We start from the raw sequence: 22,204 nt of genomic DNA, 5'->3' as shown, positions 1-22,204 counted from the left end.
TGTTTTGTATTTTCAGCGGATTAATCTAAATAGTATGTAGGCTTATACATGTTTACCAAGCTTGGGATATTATTGTTCATTTTGATGGAGATTGTAATGCTTGTTTTGTTAATAGCTGGAGCGACACGTAGATTGTAAACACCCTCACCTATTTACACACCCCAAATGTATAGTTACTGTGTAATAGAGCATGTGCCTGTTTTGTACAAGGAGAACAAGTCACTGGGGGAAAAAACACTAGGCTTTCATGCTACAGAGCACTTCCAAGCACATTTTTAAGTCCCCCCTCTGCCTGCTCTGGGTGTAAGTGGGAAAAAGTGTGAGCTTATGTAATAAGTTATTGATTTTCCTCTTAAAGGAAGATTGAAGTGCAGAGCCACCAGTCTGCAGAGCTCCCAGAGGAGAGAGCCTCGCTGACAACAGACAAGGCCCTCCCTGACACACGGCTAGGTGCTAAGACCCCGGGCCCAGTCACATATCACTTTCACCCACAGGGACAGTACCACTAAATGGCAAGACGTTGTCTTCTGACATCGTGTTCGCCTGTCCGATCGCATGCCTCCCAAGAGTCAGCGGCTGAGCAATTACAAAAAAAGACATCTGTGCCACAGTTTAGATAGCCAAAGAGAAGTAAAGCCCGCAATCTCAAGAGGTATGGAACCGGGGATCGATGGAGGTGTCTGAACCTGTTAGTGCAAGTGGAGATGAGGACTGCTGAGGCACGGGGAAGGGGCTATTGTTGTGCAGAGAGAGAGGGAGCCGGAGAGGTGACTCTTTTGATGACCAAGGGTCATCTGCTGCGATCATCCATCTTCCATCTTGGCAGTGTCCTGTCATCCAGGGCGCTCACGTTACTAAGCGCAAGAGGCAGGCCTCCATTGTCCAGCCCGTCCTTGTTTGTAGCCATGTGTAAAGGAAGTTAATATTCCCTGACCTTATGCACAGCCAATGAGAGACCCCGGTGTCACATTGGAAATAACACAATCTGACACAAAATAGCAAAGGTCTCCATTTTAGGGTCAACAATGTCTACCCACATATCTCTCCTCGTTGTCTTTGTTTGCTTCAAAACAGAGAACGTTTACTAGGATTCTGTCTATTGATGAAATTCAACTTGGGCCTCTAATTTGGCCTGACAGGTCTTATTTAGTGACACATCTATAGATGATTAATGTGTGTCAGTTGGTTAGTCTCCATTTTGAACCAGCATGACTCAAAGAGTGCTTACTAGAGGGATAATATATTTGATTTTGCCCCATTTGATTAACAGTTATTCAGCGAAGGGGTTAAATAAATGTAATCTATTGGTGTCTTCTGGACACGTTGGTGTGTCCCGACAAGTTTTAAGTGGTTTATGTTTTACTATCTGATTTATATTCAAATGTACATGAGTTAGTTCCAGCAGCTTATCAAGCGAGGTGAAAGAAAAACCTTTTACCGATGACCAGGCAGCAAGCGAGCAACAACGTGTTGTCTGCGGGGAGACTTATACCGGGTACTTTTAGGTGTGGATTTTATACCCTCATTATATCCACTTTTATCTATAGATTTAATATCTGCAAGAATGACAAACAGTAGGAGCAAACATGAAAGATAATAGAGTGTTCTTTTTGTTTGATATTGCCCTAACTCAATATGCATTAATGTTAGATTAAGGCCTATAATCATGTGAATCGATGGATATCGGCTATTCTAGTTTTGCATATGACTTTGAAACAAATATTTACCAAACCAAAATGAATGGAAAAGAGTGAGCCCAGTAAAACCTTTTTGTTCGGAAAACGAGGCATTTGTATTTCATTTGACACGTGGACGTTCCTGCAGAATGTCAGGCCTGGCAGCATTGTGCAGCTAGGAGACTTGATATCCAGGGAAAAGTTTTATTTTGTATTATTTTATTTCTCATTCGGAAGTGGTAGTATATATTTAAAAGGGAGAGACATTGGATCCAACATTAAAATGAATACCCTGTTAACTGTCCAAATGTACAATTCAATAGCTCTCCAAATTCACAATTTAAACCATTTTGTGCTCTTTACATTTCTCAGAGGAAGGAACTATGCTACTTTATACTAATGAGAAGCAGAAGAAACTGCCCTTTTCTCATAACTAGGGGTTACAAAGAGCAAAAGCACTGCACAGAGGAATACAAGCTACTTTGTGAGGCAGGCAATGAGTGTGTTTCTGTACTAGGTTATTACCAAATAAAACATTTAAGCAAGTTATAAAAAATTATAAAACAGATCATGTTCTTTTGACTCAAGCCGTCTGTTTTTCCCCACTCCAAATAATTTTATCTGCTCACGTAAGCAAAGCATCTCAGTGATACTGCTTGTTCAGATGCAAAAAAGCAAGTTTGTTCTAATTATCATGATAATTATAATCCATAAACTTGTGATTAGCATTTGTTTGAACTGGAGCGGCCACGGACAGGAACTGGGTATATATTTAGTGTGGTTGGTTGTCAGGACAGGAACTGGGTATATATTTAGTGTGGTTGGTTGTCAGGACAGGAACTGGGTATATATTTAGTGTGGTTGGTTGTCACGACAGGAACTGGGTATATATTTAGTGTGGTTGGTTGTCACGACAGGAACTGGGTATATATTTGGTGTGGTTGGTTGTCAGGACAGGAACTGGGTATATATTTGGTGTGGTTGGTTGTCAGGACAGGAACTGGGTATATATTTAGTGTGGTTGGTTGTCAGGACAGGAACTGTGTATATATTTAGTGTGGTTGGTTGTCAGGACAGGAACTGGGTATATATTTAGTGTGGTTGGTTGTCAGGACAGGAACTGGGTTTAGATTTAGTGTGGTTGGTTGTCAAATCTTGATCGATGGTTCTCTTGGCCTCCTGAGGGGCTCTGGCTGTCTCTGGAGCAGCGTCCACGGCAGCACGGCCATCTGAGAGCAAACGGACACCTTTGTGTCACTGGAGGCCAAGGGGGCTGGACCGCGGTGGGGAAACTAGCGGCTGGTTTGACATTGTCCCTGTGTTTCAGTCCTTTCTGTCACAGTAGTGGGACCATGGGGATTGGAGTGGGGTGGAAGGGAGTGGGGAGAGTGGGGGGCATTGGCACAATCTGGACATAATGCTTAGTTGCTGACTGGGGACATTTTGAGTGCTGATTCGTTGTGGCTGCAGGGGGCTTTGGGTTGGGTAAACCTTTGGCCCACTGCTTTTATCTCCAGAGCAGCACAGTCTCTTCTCCTTTCCTTAGAAGTCTTTCAGCAGAGGTCCTCTCAGAGCTGACCACATCCTCCATTAAAATGTAGCTGCCCTTAAGACTTTTCTCTCCCGTCGCCATGCGAGTTAAATGAACTAAATATAAGACGATTAGGCAGGGACATTTTCCATGTCACTGGAAAGTCATTTGGAAAGCCTTTACCCTGCATGATGAATTAAAGAAGTGAAGACCTCTCTCTTTCTCTGGAAGAGGCTGTAGTTTTGTACGGACGCAATGTTCAGTTTCTGCTCAGGCGGGACCAGAGCTATAAATTCTGTAATATAATTGATTTAATGTGATAACATCCTTCATTTTCCATCTGCAGATCCATGCAGTAAATCAATATGAAAGCTGAGGGAGGAAACAGGTGCTGGAGTTTATTGTTGCTTATTTGTATTTCTGACAACATGCAGCAGCACAGGCTGTAATGCATTAGGAGCAGATGTCTTTTGAAAAGTTTGGAAACTAGTTATGAACTGGTTATAAGTAAATGATGTTATGTTTTCTTCACACTTATCATGTGACTTTTGTAACTGCTGCGACATTTACCAAAACTACGGTACATATTGATTATTGAATCGGATGTACTGGCATGATTATCACCACACCCGATACAATATGTTCTCTTCTAAGACTTAATTTTTAACATAGATGTCTTGGCTTTAGGTTTAACACATGAACAATTACAAGTGAGGCTAAAGATACTTCCTTTGGTACTACGGACGACAAATTGGAGCCAACACAAATGGGACTGTCAGAGATATAATGAATTCAGTAGTAATTGGATTGCCCTGCTATTTTACTTAAAGGTCCAATGCAGTAGTTTTTATCTCAATATCAAATCATTTCTGGGTAACAATTAAGCACCTCGCAGTGATTGTTTTCAATTAAAAGCATCAAAAAGAAACAAAAATAGCTTCTTAGCAAAGAGCAATTTCTCAAGCAAGAATTTTGCTAGGACTGTCTGGAAGTGGTCTGAGTGGGGAGGGGAAAACTGAAAACTAGCTGTTATTGGCAGAGAGGTTTAGAACTCTCTTACTTATTGGTCTAATGTACTGCATGGTGATGTCACCATGGAAGGCCAAAACTCCCTCCCACCAAAACAGGTGGAAATTTCAGGCGGTCTTTTCAAACAGCTCTTACTTTAAGTGCATTATCAGAATTTTCACAATTTCACAGTATTATTCCATAGTGTGGAAATATATATAAAACCCATGATATATATATATTTTTTTACTGCACTGGGCCTAAATCAGCGGCCTAAATCATTTAAATCAGTTCCATTTTGCTGTGAAATTGAAACCATATTTCCCTGTTAGATTTCATTCCCAATGATGTGTATATTTCTAATTCTACAACCCAAATACTTTAAGACTTAAATTATATGAATGTTTGGTTAGCCAGAACAGAATATATATCTTTTTTTAAATCGGTAGGCTAGTTTTGATCTTAGCTCGGTACATCTAACCAGACACTTCCTCAGGGAGTGCGCCCTCTAACACAGTGTAAGGGAATGCTAATCTTCTCTTTGTTTCTCATGGTAAAGCTACTTATCTCCCCCTAAGCACAGTTAGCACCGATGAATGGAGCAGTTGTCTGGATGTGCCAAGCCAGCCAATCCAGCTGTGCGTGGTGGGCCTATGTGGGAAGAATTATCGACAATATGATAGTTTTTAGGTGTTTTAACCATTTAATCTGTTTCTTTCTAGCTAAGACTCTTAATCTGAACATTTTGTAGTTTTTCGCTCACTGTAGTAGCCTTGTTCCCTCTCTCTCTCCCTCCACCCCCCCCCCCCCCCCATCTAAAGCCCACAGGAGGTGTAGGTGTTTGAAAGTAGCTTGTTTGGAAGGGGTTAGACATTCAAACTAAATTTGCGTCCCCTGCGAAGAGGGTTCCAGTTCTGTCTCCCTCCACTTCTGTGTGTGTTGTGCCACTGTTTCCAGGAGCTGGTTAGGCGCCTCGCCTTTCAAAGGTGAAAGATTAACATGTCTCAGGGAAAAAGCCCAGTTGTTCAGCTTAGTTTCTCTTTCTTTTCTTTCTTTATAGATAAAAAAAAGGGAGATTTAATAGAAAGTGCAGTAGGCTACCTGAATATTGTTTTCCTCATAGAGGTGGAAAAGTGTAAAAACACCTGTTGCTAGGCGGAAACAAAATTTCATTAGCATATAAAAGAGAGTGTAGCGTACATAACATGTCAGTAAACAGAGCTTGATGGATGTGCACACATACTATTTACTGAGGCAAGCACACGAGTTACATCTAAGCCACACAGTATACACCCCGTAGCCAATGTTTAGTAATGCATAAGAAATCAGCTTCTCCAGAGCTATTGGCATCCCTTTCCAGCTACAACACAGTGTCACGGTCATAATTGTATATTATATACTGGGTTGTTCGAGTCCTGAATGCTGATTGACTGACAGCCATGGTATGTCAGACCGTATACTACGGGTTTGACAAAACATTGAATTATGTTGGTAACCAGTTTATAATAGCAACAACCTCGGGGTTGCGTCGCGCCGAAGAACAGCCCTTAGCCATGGTTTATTGGACATATACAACACCCCCACGTGCCTTATTGCTTAATTGTGCTTTAGAAATAAAACCCGAACACGGATCTAAAGCAATGTTTCTGAAATAGAATGTCATGGCTCTGTGAACATTTAGAAACAGGGCGTTTAAAAAAAAAAATGACTGGGAAAGAATGTCCCTGGTAATATTAACATTGAGTTTGCAGTATAATGGAGTTGATGAAACAATGTCTAGCAGAGAGAATAGGAGGTAGATGTGTTTATGCTGTCTAGCCAGACGACTGACCACCGAGGTCAGAACAAGCGAAACAAGGAAGGAGAGAAAGACACCCGGAGGAAATGGATTCATAAAAAGCAGCGAAGACCAGAATCCCATCCTTCGCGGGGCCTGTGTTTATAGTTGATATTTATAAGGACATTTCCCTATCGTAGCGGCGGCGGCGGCGACGGAGACTGTTTAAGGAAAGGCAATGGCGTTTTGAAATAAGAAAATAAACTGTTTCCTTTATCGCGTTTGACCCGCTCCACCTGGCATTCATCAGCGAGCAGAGCCTGGCCTGCCTGTTGGTCCTGTCGACTGCAGTTCTCTCCCCCGGCCTCCTTTATCACTCTAATGGCGTGCCATCTCTCCACGCTGCTCTCTCTCTCGCCAGGTCTCTTTAGCCTCCGCTCCTCTCCGCTTGCCGACCGGCCGACTCTTGCATTCTTTCCACATCCATCCTGAAAGACACGCATGCGGATTTAACACATAATCAAGCTAGATGGGACACGCATGCGGATTTAACACATAATCAAGCTAGATGGGACACGCATGCGGATTTAACACATAATCAAGCTAGATGGGACACGCATGCGGATTTAACACATAATCAAGCTAAATGGGACACGCATGCGGATTTAACACATAATCAAGCTAGATGGGAGGGTGGCCAGGGGGAGGCCCAGCTCTGACAGGGGTCATCACGGCAGGCCATGGAGACAGACTGGCACACACTAGTCCATCTCATCGCAATGTTGGCCAGGAGAGCTGGAGCACAACACTCACCACCACCATCATTCCCCCCACTCTCAACCGAGGCAGGATTACTGGTACTACTGCTAGGGGCTACGCCTGTCCCTCTGAAGCCCTACCATAGTACAATGAGACAGATGTGGTGAAACTCTATATTACTTCTAGCCTGTTAAGACCCTGAAGACCCCTCTGTCCTCAATAGTTGATAAGGAGAACCTGATTAGTTGTGAGGGTTAATTGGGAAGTGGAAGAGAGTTGTTTACATATTTCACCGACTCTCTAAAACAAAGGTAAAACCTTTGCTTTTCCGTAATGGTAACGCTAGCTAGAAGTCGAAATGAAATGCAAACTGTCAATCAAAATGGAAGATTAAACGCAGGAAATACAGTTCAAGTGCCATTGCGCCGGGACATTAGGAATAATTATCATCTGGTAAGGCCACAGGAAGCGATATGTCAGCCTGTCACAAAATGTCAACGCAGGAATCTCATCCATCCTCTTCCCTTTTTTCCGTCTCCGTGTCCTTTATCCAGATTGTCATTTAATCGCCAAACAGTGAGAGCCGCTGTCTGGATGCAATTCAAAAATGTTAAGAAGCCAGACTCGGGAGGAAAAATAAATATTGAGAATTTCGTCTCTTAGTGTGTGTCTGTTCCAGATAACGGCTTCTTGTTTTATCCTCTCGTTGTCCCACACAATGTGGAGAGTGATTTAAACGTCCTCAGAAGAGATAGAGTGAGTCGGGGCATAGTCATTCCTAACTGAGGCCTTTTCTGTTCTATCAGTGCGGTGCATAAAAACGCTGACTGCACACTGTTTTCCCCCATCGCTGAATGAGAGCGTTTGACCACTGGAAGGAAAATTACAGATGCTGGCTCTGTTACTCCTCGCTAAGGAGCGGGGTGGAATGTCAGATTTGTATTTTCTTCCGCCCTCCCTCCCTCGCTCTCTCTGCTCAACCTCAGCCCTGTTCTCTAAGGACTGGCTATATTCGCAGTGTAGTGTAAATGAGGCTGGTGTTTTCTGTGTTTTTCTCCCCCTCGCCTGTGTCAACAAGCACAGCCTATTAGCCTTCATCTGAGTGGTGTTGAAGGGCCTTTTTAAGTTGTCACTATGTACTTTCCCCCCCCTCACATGCGTGTAAATATACGTTTGTCTGTTGGATGTGATCAATCTAGGGTGTGCTACGGATTATCGTGAGTCGGGAGACGCGTACAGTGTTCTAATGTGTTTCACTGTCAGTGTAACACTTTGTTAGCGAAGTTCTCAAGTACTATACGAGAGGCGCGCACAGTTTGCCCTGATATTACAGACAAGCACTAGAGAGTGAACCCAGGGTAATTATACAGCTGAGTTTTCTTTCCCCCTCTGAAGAAATACGTTGCTGCAAAGGAAAGACAAGGGGAAAATCACTCACTATCACCCGCTTTCATCTAATGCTTCAACATCTCTGTTAAAGAGTGTGTTTTCAGCTGATGATACCAGGGCCAGGAACTGGCCAAGAGCGTCTGTGCTGCTTGGACAGGAATGCAGGCTCTGGGATGGCTGTGTTTGCCCTTGTCACTCAGTGCGCTGTGAGAGAGCACGGGAGAGGGAGAGCCAAGGCGAGCCCAGAAAAATGGTTACCCATGTCACACAGCTGTTTGATTTGATGCCCTACTTTGCCGCCTCGTTGCTTCTGTAAACAGCCGGTCAGACACATTGAAAAACACAGGGGCCATCATGAAGAAAAAAAAGAAATGGGAAATAAACCATATTTTTACATGGGAACTTTAACTTGGAGTACTGTTTACTTTTGAATGCCCTGTTGTTCCAGTGGCTGAGATAGCACTAATCTGGAGACTCAGTCTGGATGCCTGAGAGCCAGGCAGGCAGAGTGGCAGTAGCAATGGGAGAGAGCTGGGCCTCCCCTCAACACTGCTGGCCACCCAGCGGAGCACCACTACCCAAACCCAAAGGCAAACAGACACGCTGGCTTATCAGAGTGTTTAAACAGCCATGCGTGGTGGGAGAGGAGAGAGAGCAGCCTTTCAAACAGCACCACTGACCAATCTTGAACATTCTGCAAATGGACTGCTCTGTGTTATCACAGGCACAAGCTAACATATGTGAATATTTACGTAGTCTTATCAGAGAATTGTGTGGTGCATTAGGTGTGGGATTATGTGTAGGTACATTGTTTGCACTTAATGTCTAACGTTATGGTGGATTGGTACATGAGAATGTGTGTGATTAATATGTTTCGGTAGGCAGCACACAGCTCCCATCACAAGGCACCTCTCTCACAGCTTTAAAACCCTGTTTTCAATTACTGCCGTTCTCAGGTAAGGAAGTATTAGAGATAAAATCATCTATTTTTTCCCCTCTCCGAAAAAGGTCTTGTTTCACGAGGCTGGTGCGGTGAGATAAATAGAGAGTGACAGGGCTTTCATGTTGCTGAAATGGGGATACCCCGTCCCTCGGTCTCCTCCTTGCGCTGTGGAGGTGTTAGAATGAGGGGAAACCAGGTTCCTTCATCCTCTCTATTTTAGACCTGTCACAGAAGTACGGCCAACGATTTTGAACCTCTGAAAAAAAGAGTGTAACGGAGATGTGAAACGGGGGACCTCGGTATAAAAAACCTTTGCCCATTTCCCCAGCGGCTCATGTAAAATAAATGTTTTGTATAATTTGATAGTTTGTATGCAGAGCTATTTACAGGCATATAGATTCCTTTGCAGATTGGAACAGAAATCATGTGGCCTAGATTGAGTTTTTTTTCCTCCATAAGGCTTAGCGTTGGATTTTCCACTAACAGCGGGTCACTGTGGCTTACTTGTCTTGAAGTGTTGAGACTAAAAAAGCCAAACCCAAAATAGACATTTCCCTATTCACTCATGCTTAAAAGTGAATTTGGATCATGCATGTGATTCACAAAGCCCTCTGTATGAATCGTTTCATTTGTTATACAGGAATTGTTCTGTTTTTGTTGTTGTTGCATTATTGCTGGATTTTGTCAGTTACTGTCCCTGTTTTTTCCCCCTCCAGATTTAGTGTTTCCCTAATAACTCGCAAGTGGCTGAGTTAACTCATCGCTAGGGCCCGTTGTTTGGTTGATCATGTCGCGTGACCTGGATTTGAAACTTTACTTTCATCAAACTTTCTTCTTTTCTTTTCACGTCAGATGGTCCAGCGCCATCCTCAGACAAACGCTTTCATTTTGTGGCGTAATTCTCATTTCTGGAAAAGGCTTAAAGTTTCAAATCCAGGTCATGTGACATGATCAACCAAAAAACAGGGCTCTACCCATCACACAAACAGCCATGTGACCAGTAGGGAATAATTCATACACTGTCTCTTATCCCTGGCATACGAGCATATTCACGAAGCTGAAACGCTCAAATAATCCATTCAGGGTTTCTACAACCTGGTCTGTTTTCTCTAGTCACACCTCACTTAGCACTGTATGCCTGACTAGGACAACACACCCGCTCAGACTGGGCTTTGATAAACAAAACAAGTATTTATTTACTGACCAGGGGATAAAAAACTAAACAAAAATAGCTCTATTTTCCCTCTCAGGTTAATAAGCAGTCATTTTTCCTCATTCGGTGCAGGCTTTGACATGGTGATATTTGTGATGTGTTTTTAAGTGGGGTTTGTTAAGCTGGTTGATGAAGCCAGAGGGGCAGGTTGATCCGAACACCAGCTGTTCTGTGATGTGAACAAAAGTGTAATGCTCTGTTCCATCATGCCCTTTCTGGGAATTCAAGTGTGAACTAACCCCCCCCCCCCCTTCCCTTCCCTTCTTCCTCTGATTATAGCATGTGGCCGTGGGTTCTACAAGTCCTCGTCCCAGGACCTGCAGTGTTCGCGCTGCCCAGCACACAGCTACAATGATCGGGAGGGCTCGTGGCGCTGCGACTGTGAGGACGGCTACTACCGGGGACTCTCGGACCCACCCTCTGTGGCCTGCACAAGTAAGTACTGGAGCGTTGCTAGGTAAATACAGGAAGGACCTGTCTTAGAGTCTGCATTTATGCACTCATGAACACATGCTTGCACGTGCACATGCACGTCTCTCTTCCAGACCCCCACTGGCCACACTGAGAATGTTCAATCTGGAGGATTGTGAAAAGCCCAGATCTGTTCACCATCTAATCTACTCCAGAGCCCATACCAGTCCCCTGCCTCTGCTTCCCAATATGTCTTTATAATTATGTTCATGGGCCTGAGTGTTTTTTTTTTCTGTACCCCCCCCCTCCCGGCTGGTAGTTAATGATCAGAGGAGCAATTTGCCATTTCCCGTCTAAAAGATTGCAATTACAGTCAACAGCAGCACCCTGTGTCTCCATTTGTTCTGGTCAATGTTGCAATTATGTGACAGGCATTGATGACCTGTTTACACAGGCCAGGGGATTCATTTTAGAGGGTGGGGCTCATTTGCTCCCAAATCCACATCTGTTGCTCCCAAACAGGTAGATTCATGGGGGGCTTTTACAGGGCTACCCCCCCCCCCCCCCCCCCTCCGCACCACCACCACCTCAAACCAATGACTGACTCCACAGAGATGGAGGGAAGGGGGGAGGGAGGGAGGACACAGGGACAATGAAATTAGGCCTAATTTAAAGGAACAGTAGAGCGGGCAGGGTGGTGCAAGGACTGGGCTAATAAGGAGAGGTGGAAAAGTGGACTCCCTCTGTAAGTCTGATTTATCCCAGCATCTCTCTCTCTCTCTGTCCTTATTTGTTCTGGCCAGTCTTAATTCAGTCCTTGACTTGAAACAAGGACAGGACCGACTCTACCTACCCCTCCCCCTTCCCACCCCTACCTTCTCCAATCAGAAACCGGTAGTAAACAAAAAGCCCACATTTCCACGGTAACCACTCAGATGATTTTTATGAAAGACTGATCCATTTCTTTCTCCACCAAGCCCGTCTTGTGGGTTTACTGTCGGAAGATGAAAACAAGAACTTTACTGCTACGCAATTGACCATGAAGACGTTTTATATTATTTTGTTATTTCCCGATGCCCTCTGCCTGTTCTGCTGTGAAGGATCACTTTGGTGGAAACAGACATGTGAAATGGCAATGGCCAAGTTGTCTTTTTAATAGATTCCACTGTTTATCTACATAAAGACGTGCTCTGGAACTTTGGCGACTACTACATTTTTTTTTAACCCTCCCGCTTTGAGCTGGATGTGTCAATGTGTAGTTCATACATGCATAATCTATTAACAGAATTACCTGCTTACCTCAATTAGCCACGAAATCCCTAGTTTGAATGCAAATATTTTTGTAGAAGGTGGGCTGCGCCATTTTCCCTACATTTTCCCCGACGTGGGCCAGCCTTTGTGGGGTCTGGTCTGGTCTGGGGTAGAATTCAATAGTAATTGAAAGTGAATTTACATTTCTTGAGCAAACAGCTTGATTGACAGATTTTTAAATGGGCGCTTGTAAACCTCCCTTATCTTAGGCTCTGTACAAACAGAGAGACAGATCTCTGCAGCACATGGATTAGGAATGTCTTTATGAGACTAAGATTGGACGAAGAGGAAGATAAAGATGAAACGTGGATATATTGGGAGAGGTAATTCACTGCAACAGGCAAAAACGGAAATGAAGACACTAGTTTTGAAAGGTCCGTCGGACAATATATTTTCCGTTATCATTGTTGCAATAATTGCGTGTTGAGAGAGAAGGGAAAACACATTGTATGATATTGTTTTTCCAATATTTGCTCACTCCATTCTTATGCAAAGCCAAGAGATAATGAGAAATGTATGGGGATGGCACTGCAGGAAGGCTGGGAGCATTTTTCCAGAAGCGGAGCAAAGCCTTGAAGCTGCTGACAGGTTGGGGAGTGGGCATCAATCATGTGACAGCTGTGAGCAGTGCTGGCGCTAGCAGGGTCTGAAAAGGGCAGTTGTGAGCAGCCATCTCCCCCTTCCTCCCCTCTCCCCCATCTCGCCCCCGTCGTCCCACTCAAATTTGCAACCTCAACAAGTTGACATCTCACGGAGAGGGAGAGGGAGAGGGAGAGGGAGAGGGAGAGAGAGAGAGAGAGAGAGAGAGAGAGAGAGAGAGACAGAGACAGAGAGAGAGAGAGAGGGAGAGAGAGAGAGAGGGAGAGAGAGAGAGAGAGAGAGAGAGAGAGAGAGAGATTCCATCCTGATTGGAGCCTGTAGTTGCTAGGGGACGGATGAGGGCCAGTGGAACGTAGGAGTCCCTTTCCTCCTTTCTTCCTCCTATCACGGCCTCCCTCTCTTCCACATGGCTTCACTCAGCCAGGTTTTAAACCACCCAGGTCAAAGGTCACGACACATGTTTGCAGATGAAGGATGAGTGCTAGGCTGATTTGAATACCATTCACCCCCAGCCTCCCCTCTTTCCCTCCATCCCTCCAATTAGTGTGTAGCCCCCTAATAGGGCAGTGGAGGGCTGAGACGGCCAAGAGCACCTCTCTCTTTTAGCTCTGCTCTCTCTCACAGCAGATCAGGACATTAGTCTTTTCTCCTAAGCCCTCTGACTAACTCAGGTCTCTCAGCTCTACACAGAGAGACAGGCTCAGCAAGATGACCTAATTATCTAGTAACTATTGCTATTATCCAAAAAGAGTCAGCCATCTTGGTTTATGCAATATCATTCAGTTAAAAAGGTCCATTCGATTTGGTTGACAAGTGAATGTGCTGTTAGAGGGGGTTATTCATCAGCAATATCACAGGTTCACCCAGTGTCTGGAGAATCAGCTGTATTACGCTATAAGAAGGAGGTGACAGGACACATTCACCCACCCACCCACACACACGCACGCACACACAATGCGGCGTTGGAAGGAAGAAGCTAGCATGTGATTGAGACGTCTCAGACTGTGAGGGCTATGGAAGGCTAATCCGTGAAATGAAACTTCACCGGGAGGAGGGGGTGAGAGGGGAAAAACGTAAAGAGATAAGACAGAGAGAGGAGAGGAGTGAGAGACGGAAAAAGAGAAAGATAGAGAGAGAGGGAGCGAGGGCGGCAAGCCCTTGAGCTACGAGGATCAGCAGACAGACGGCAGAGGCTCAGGATGTCGCCTCTCCTAGCTGCAGGTAAGACGGGGAGGACAGTGTCACCTCACCTTACAGAGAGAACTGTGTGGTGGCGGGGGAACAAAGCCAACCCAGGGAACAGGAAGCACTATGTCTAGTCTAGGACAACGAAGGGAAGCTTGCACTCACTGTATTCCATGTCCGCAAAACAAGAACAAAACACAGGCCACTCAAATTCATTCTAATTCAATATCCTCCTCCAGATGTTATCTCTGAAATCACTGCCCTGACCTTTGTCACCTGAGACTCAATGAGAGTAGCTGAGTAAATAAAACAAGCTATTGTCTGTTGGTAACCGTGACCATGGTAATGCAGTACAAACAAATGCCTGAGAGATGAGTGTGTGTGTGCATCTGTGTGTTTGTGCGTGCACGTGTGTGTATGTGTGTGACTCTCGCTCTTTGTCCCTGAAGGGGATTAAAGAACTAGTTCACTATTTTACAACTTAATGTTAGCTGGTTCCTCACCCTGGAAGTAGTCTATGGGCCAGGAGAAACTGTAATCCATGGTTCTGTTCTCTTTAAACAGCCACTACTAACTTTAGCCACCACAAGCTAATAACGAGTGGGAGTGATGGTGGCATGTGAGCATGTACATTTTTGTTGTTGTTGCCAAATCACCTTTAAGTAACACATGCCCCCATCGCTTCCATTGATTGTTAGCTTGTGGTGGCTAAGGTTAGCGGAAATTTGTAATGGCTGTTTAAAGAAGACTGAACCCTGGATTACATTACTCCTGGCCCATAGACTACTTCCAGGGTGAGGAACTGTCTAACATCAAGTTGTAAAATAGTGAACTAGTCCTTTATGAGCCCAGGTCCAGTGTAGGTGACAGTGCTGAAGTCGTGCCTTGGCTCTAGCTAGAGAGTCGTGCCGCCTCTCCTCTTCAGCTGCCACATGTGTCTCTTTCATCTCCAGAGCCCAGAGTATCACTGGCTCCGTCTCATCATTTCCCTCTGTAGCCGTGAATATGGATGGCTCTGTTATGCCTGCCTCATTCTTCTTAATGGGAGGAATTAGGAAAATAACCCAATTTGCAATATTGGGCTCCTGAGTGGCACTAAGGCACTGCATCTCAGTGCTAGAGGCGTCACTACAGACCCTTGTTCGATCCTGGGCTCTATCACAACTGGTGTGATCCGGAGTCCCATAGGGCGGTGCACAATTGGCCCAGCATCATCCGGGTTAGGGGAGGGTTTGGCCGGGGTAGACCGACATTGTAAAATAAGAATTTGTTCTTAACTGACTTGCCTAGTTAAATAAAGGTTAAATAAATAAAATAAATAATAACTCAGTTTATAGTTGTCGCTCTATGCATAAGTATTACCAATTTGTAAAGACTTTTGTCTAAATAAATGTGGTGAGAAGCTCTTTGGATTTGGATGAAAATGAAGTCGTTTAGTATTTCACCGAGAAAATGAAAGATGCTTTTGAAAACGCCCATGAACAAAGAATACAAGTCATAATCTATAGTGCATTAAAAGGGACATAAAACGATCACTTAATTGCAGGCCTACAGTATATAAACATCTGGGTCATAAAAACAAGGGCTTGAATTTGAGTGATAAAAGCAGCAATTTGTAAATCATTGTTTTTATGAGAAGAGTGTAATTCTTTGCTATTGTTCAGAGGACAATGGTTTATGTTCTAGTGAAGTATGGATAATTTATTGAACTCGTGGTTAGTGTGCTTCCAGTGATATTCTATATAGAGGCTTTTGTGGGGCGATAACTCAGATGTAATCTCACTTGTAGATTCCGGTGGCTATTTTTCAAAAACATCAACTTTAAGTGTCTTGTCTCTGCGATTCATTGGAAAGGAAACCCTTTGTCTCACACTGGGATAATTGTATATTGGGGAGGACTGAGGGAGAGCTAATAATGCCTCGTATCTGCTTCCCTCTGATCCCCTGTTCAGGATAAATAGTTCTACAATGGAATGACATCTCAATTATTTCAACTGGATATTCCTGCCAATGTTACATTTCTGATATATTCCATGTTTGAATGTTAACGACAACTCGTGACTTGTGAATGCATGGTTATTGATGAACAGAACGGGCATCCAAAAAGGACTTACCTTCACCTTGCATGAACCATTCACTCCTTTAAACAGGTACCTGTTCTTTAACAGTGCAAATCACACTCGAAAGGCAATACTATCACACAATTGACATGACAAATGACCGATACTTAACACGTTCACATTCATATTTAGCATGTACCACATCAAATCAGAGTGGTAGGAATGCAGTCATTATGCATTATAATAGTCCCCATGAGTTGTCTCAGTTTCGCAGCCTACTCCTCACTGACCTTGGCTTTGCTGGTGTTTGACTTCCTCTCTTCCTACCTGCACTAGTTTTTCTTTTTAGATTTGAGCTCTATTATAATTGTGTGTCAGTGTGGCTCAAAGGGTCAGAGCTGGCATGTCCCGTGCCAGTCAGTCTGAGAGAACAGAGCAGAACAGTGAACCGCATATCCAGTCAGTGCACACACCCAGTCTGCTGTCACTTTCCCTCCCTGGCACTCTGTTATTTAACTCTCCCTCCTCTTCCTCCTTCCTTCCTTCCCTCCTCTCCCTCTTTGTCTGCCTCCCGCCCTGACAGGACCTCCCTCGGCGCCACAGAACCTGGTCTACAACATCAACCAGACCACGGTCAGCCTGGAGTGGAGCCCGCCGGCCGACACGGGCGGCCGCAACGACGTCACCTATAGGATTATGTGCCGTCGCTGCAGTTGGGAGCCCGAGGAGTGCGTGCCGTGCGGGGGTAACGTGGGATACTCCCCCCAACAGGCGGGATTAGTGGACACCTACGTGAGCGTGGTGGACCTGCTGGCCCACGCCAACTACACCTTCGAGGTCGAGGCAGTCAACGGGGTATCTGACCTCAGCCGCACCCAGAGGCTGTTCGCCGCAGTCAGCATCGCCACCAGTCAAGCAAGTAAGGAGTCTGATTGGCTCATAGAGATCAAATCAATTCTGGGGTTTGGCTCGATTCCAGAACAAGGTCCTACATCCTAACATCCACCCTTCCCTGTACACTTTAATTAATAACTATTGCTAAATTCCTTGCACTTTCATATTCCGCTGGTGTGATCTAGAATTGCCTTCATGATTAAGTTACAAAGAAACACACATTTTCATATGCAGCACTTCATGGTCTCCTAGATGTTCAGGATAAGCGAGGCAGATATGGCCCTTTTAGGATACAGAATAATGGTAAACGTTTGCACTTAGGCCATGCACTATACAAACGTTCGGCATATTTTACATACAAACAAATGGTTATTTTGCGCTGAGGTCTGCCGTTCAACTGAGTACCTTAATCATACCTCATTGGCATTAATGATCATAGGCTGATACACAGCATTTACAGTTGGCATATTACCCAGATTAATTTAATATGTGTGTCAGAGCTATGGTGGAAAGCTTTAGTAGCATAGCAAGGCTTGCTGCGAGTTGTAGCATAGGAAACAGTGCGTGCCGCTAACTCCCCTGGGAACCTAGCATAATTAAAATGCTGTATTTTCTTGGTGACACACTCCCAACTGAAGGCAGCACTACACCTTTTTTTAATTCATTATTTCTATGGATCCACCAAACAAGATTTATCTTTCATGCTCAAGCATCCATGAAGCGCAGTTGGAGTCAAAAGGGAATACTAACTAGGGCCATTAAAAGAGGGTTGCACAGCCATTGTAGCTTGTAAAGAGTGTTTGGGGAATATTATCATCATAACCATGTTGCTAACCAGTAGCTACGAGAATTCTGGGACTTGTGTGGCGCACACCGAGTCCCTTGTGGTATATGTTTAAGTTTGACTTTGAACCACCTGTCAGATGACCTTAAATTAGACTTGGGCTGTTGTAAATTAGACTTAACTTCACCCCAACCCAGCCCTATACATGAATGCAGAAGAGCTGCAACTCTTTAGAGTTTTTTTCTTGAACGAATTGGGGCAATCCTGAACATGCAGCCATGTCCGGCGATGCTCTCCCAGTAAGATGAATCTGCATACAGTACCTGTTTTATTTCAGACATTTTTGAGTGCACTCGTTTAGAATACTGTACTGTGTTATTTGTTTGCATGTACTGAGAAATATATATATATCAAATAGACAAAATAGAATAAGAAATATCGCAACAACCCCCATTCTAACACTGTCAAATGGGGAGAGAGGAGAGAGAGAAACAGAATGGATAACTGTGGCCAGGCAGCAGAATGAATGTGGGTTCAACTGAAGGGAATGATGTATGTTCCGTGACACGGTTCGTGACAGAGACACACGCTGGATGGTTCTAGGGGTTGCCTTGCCAAGGACACAAGGACACTGCAAGGAGGGAGACCTGCAGGAAAAGATGGGGGGAAACAATTAACACATGGCTCCCTCAGAGCCTCTTATAATTACACGTGGCATGTTGACAACAGACAATTACTCTGTTAACCCTGCGGTATATTTAGCCATCAGAAATAGTGGGAAATAGAGGGAAGCATTTGATGAGGAAGAAATTATGTTTACGTCTTAAAGCTAGCATTAGGCTACTATTTGAAGTAAGAATTACATAGTTTGAGATGTTCACTACTATTTAGTGTAATTAGATGTGTTTATAGATGTTTTGTTACCCTATAGCCTAGATACACTATGACACATTTCAACAATTGGGGATGTAGCAGACTGCATGGCTTCAGTTTGATGATGTGCCAACACATATTGTTAGTGAGATCCTCATGTGAGAGAGCAAGCAGAATCAGTGTTGCTGCGCAGGTTGCAGCCTAGACGTTAACCCTGTCCTGCGGTGCTTTTCAGCACTGGCCACTGGGTCTTCATCGTGTCCGGATGCTGTGCCCGGGCCATTAGGGAACGCTCCAGCGCTTTTTAATTGGAACGTCGGCGCTTCCCAAAACAATGGCCCCCTTCCCGAGCGAGCATGTACAGTCGGGCCACATTGTTAATGAATGACTGCAATAATAAACTCTTTAACGCCTCACCATCCAGAATTGATGAACCTTCCCTCGGGTTGGAGGTAGCGAGAGAGTGAGCCGTGGTCCTGAACAAGCCTTGAAGAGAGGAGAGGAGAGACCATGTAGCAGGTAGTGCCTCTCTCTCCTGCTGAAGGATAATCAACTTGTGAAGAGGAGAGGAGGAGCGGAACAGAGGGAGAGGAGGAGAGAAGTAGAGGAGCAGGGCGACTGCGAAAATGCAGATGGTGATTCATCTGATTAGGAATTCACACCTTCCCTAATTATACCAAAGGACGTGTGAGGAGTAAGGCTGTGAGGCAGTCTGCAGCCGTGGATGAGTTGAGGATCTGCACAAGGTGCCGAGTGCTTATTGTTCCCAGGGAAACCAAATTACCTCCCAGCTCTGTCTATAAGTGTGTTTAAATAACTACTGTTGGAGATGCGGCGCATGCAAGTTCATCATCTTGTTTTGTCTTCGACTCTCCCCCTCGCATCCTCACCACGTCCTCCTACGCAGGTGAATTAATATGAATTTGTCATCACATCTTGATGAGGTGGAGTTTTTCCGGAAAAAGTTAGGCTAGCTAGACGGAGAGTGCATTTCAATCAGGGCACTATTGTCGCTTGATAACTCTAGAGAGCTGCCCTCGAAGATCCTCCATACTCCGGATGCTTTCATGCCGCTACACTTGTAGAGAAGGACTTTTGTTCTTTCAGAAGCCTGTGAGTGAGAACTGCTGATGGAATAACCATTCGTATTTATTCAAGAGAGTGTGTGTGCACATCTCAACCCGAAAATTCCCTGTGGAGAACCACGGTAGAAATATGATTGGAATTGGTTAAGGGGGATGGCTATAGGAGCACTATGTGTGACGGGACACTCAGCCACAGACCAGTGGATGATGCTGTTAAGGTGTGAGCATAAAGTGGCGTAAACAATCTATTACAGCTGCAATATGTAACTTTTTTGGCGACCAACCAAATTCACATAGAAATGTGAGTTATAGATGAATCTAATTGAAGTCTAAGAAGCGGTAGATCTGTTCTATGTGCTCTATTTCTATGCTTCCCGTTGTCAAGTTTAGTTTTTGAGTATTTAACTTTCGGTTTTGTATAACAGCTTCAAACAGCTGAAAATGCTATATTTTTGGTTATTGAAAATGTATTTCACAGCGGTTTATATGGTATAATGATTCTCTACACCAGTGTTTCTCAAACTCAGTCCTGGGGATCCAATGGGGTGCACGTTTTGTTTTTTGCCATAGCACTACACAGCTGATTCAAATAATCAAAGCTTAACGATGAGTTTATTATTTGAATCAATTGTGTAGTGCTAGGTCCAAAAAACAAAACCTGCACCCCTTGGGGTCCCCAGGACCGAGTTTGGGAAACACTGCTCTACAGTGTTTCCCAAACATTGCTTCTCTATACATTGCTTGTTTTGTCATATGAACAGAAAATAGGCAAACTGTTAGAATTTTAGCAACCAGGAAATGGCGAAGCGATTTCTGCACATTGCACCTTTGAAGAGGGAAAGGGGGAAGCTGTGGAAATTGATTTTAATGCTGACAGCTCATATTAGCCAGGAGCAGCGAACAGGTTACATACCGATAGAAACTTCTACTGTCGCTATTTGTGTTCCGAGCCCTCTAGTATGAGTCAGCGTGGGATTGGGATATAACTTAGCGATATGTTTTATTTACACCTCGACGAAGATTGGGGTCGTCTTTTATTCTTCATTTCATCCTCCTTCACGGTGGAACTGTAACAGGTCGCACGTTGATAGCCTTTTAAAAAAAAATTATACATTTTTGCAGATGAATGGATTCAGATAAAACAATGTTGCTTTCCTGGTTTATTTTTAGATCATCTCCTTCAGGACTATTGTTGTGTAACTTCATATTTACTTCAAATGAGATCAGAGTGTCCTCAAGTGCAAACCTATTTAAACATTCAAAGGGAACAACAAACTATTCCCTTTGCCACCATTTTACTCAGTGAGAAAATGCATTGTGGCACGCATGAGTGTCAGCTAAGCATTTCACTTTGATCTGAAAAGCCTCTATGCTCTAGCCTTGCGTGAGAAGCAAATATCCCCCTTTCAACACAAGTTGTTGGGCTGCTGGTATTGTCAGGACTACTTTATTGTTTGATGTCAGTCATTTGTATGAAGGTCTACCGCAACAAGTATTAGTGCTATCATTGGATGATTCATCTCCCTCAAAGCGGCAATCAGCAGGAGAAACATTAACGAAGCTGAGGGAATGTAATCACTCTCAAAAATGAATTGACCGAGCTATAGATGCAAGGATTGACCACCCATGATATCGAAATGATAGTTTTAAATGTGTGTTGAGGCTATATAGTGTTTGTTTACATGTTCTTTGTTTACAAACATTGGAGTAAAAAGAGCTTTTATCTGGGGTTCTGATGGGGTACGACAGTTGATCGTGAGGCATTTATAAGTTATATTCTTCAAGAATCAATGGGTACATATCATTAAATACAAGTCCAAAAAGGGATGTAGCAACTGCTGATTGCCCCTTTAACACAGTGAAATTAGTTAGGTAAATGTTGGGAGTGAGCAGTGTTTAAACAGGCAACCATGCAAGCTGATACTCTGTGGTTCTCGAACAGTAATATATATGGTCACTTTATCTATACTTTTTCACTGCAAAATTGATATTTCTCAATGTATTGGTGAGAGTAACACTTATGGAAACAAAGGCCCATTGATTGATTCTTTTTAATGTCCTAATCTGTCATGGTGGCCTTAGACAGAGTGGATTGATTCGGAGGATTCCCCACTGACCACCGCCATCGTGGCCGGTGTCATTTTAAAGTTAAGCGGATTCTCCTTTGTTGCATTTGTCAGTGGTTTTATGTTACCTGGGAGCCCCCCCCCCTCTTTTTTCTCTGTCCTTCCACATGCAGTAATTTGATGAGAGCTGGGCAAAGCAGTCCGATTCAACAGCTGCAATAAAACAGCGGTGGTCTCCCCGAAGCACAAGCGCTCCGGCACTTAACCTGTAGCTTTCTGTAAATGCCTCCTGATTTGCCTGTCACCCAATCCGTCAGCAATGAATAATTTTCATGGAAGGTGCACTTTAATTACTTTCCTATTTAAATGGCATTATCGTGGCCTATCTAGGTAATTAATCTCCCCAAGTATCCTGTTTCAGTCTTTTATTGCTGGCAGACGAGCTACCTAAATCCCTCTGAATCTGGCGTGCATGACTGAGCTCTCTCTCACAGTAGCCCCACAGTGTTCCCTCTTTCCCCTTGACTTGGTGCCTATCACCACCAGTGGACATCCCAGTGGCAGAAGGGCCTTTCTCTGAGAACACACCGAGTTTAAGCGTTCCATGCACTCTGTCAGAATTACAGCCCCGTTTCTCTC

General features: G+C 44.1%; 1 protein-coding gene across 1 annotated transcript in view; it reads left to right on the top strand.

Moving 5' to 3' along the window:
- LOC120019659 (ephrin type-A receptor 7) overlaps positions 1–22,204 on the top strand; it is a 71,819-nt gene that overhangs the window by 10,289 nt on the left and 39,326 nt on the right. The window contains exons 4-5 of the mRNA XM_038963029.1: positions 10,576–10,731; positions 16,447–16,782. Of these exons, the coding sequence (XP_038818957.1) occupies positions 10,576–10,731; positions 16,447–16,782 (492 nt within the window). The remainder of the gene's footprint in view (positions 1–10,575; positions 10,732–16,446; positions 16,783–22,204) is intronic.

Source organism: Salvelinus namaycush, chromosome 24 (assembly GCF_016432855.1).
Source record: "Salvelinus namaycush isolate Seneca chromosome 24, SaNama_1.0, whole genome shotgun sequence".
NCBI classification, from domain to species: Eukaryota; Metazoa; Chordata; class Actinopteri; order Salmoniformes; family Salmonidae; genus Salvelinus; species Salvelinus namaycush.
This window is presented reverse-complemented; position numbering and strand designations above follow the sequence as displayed.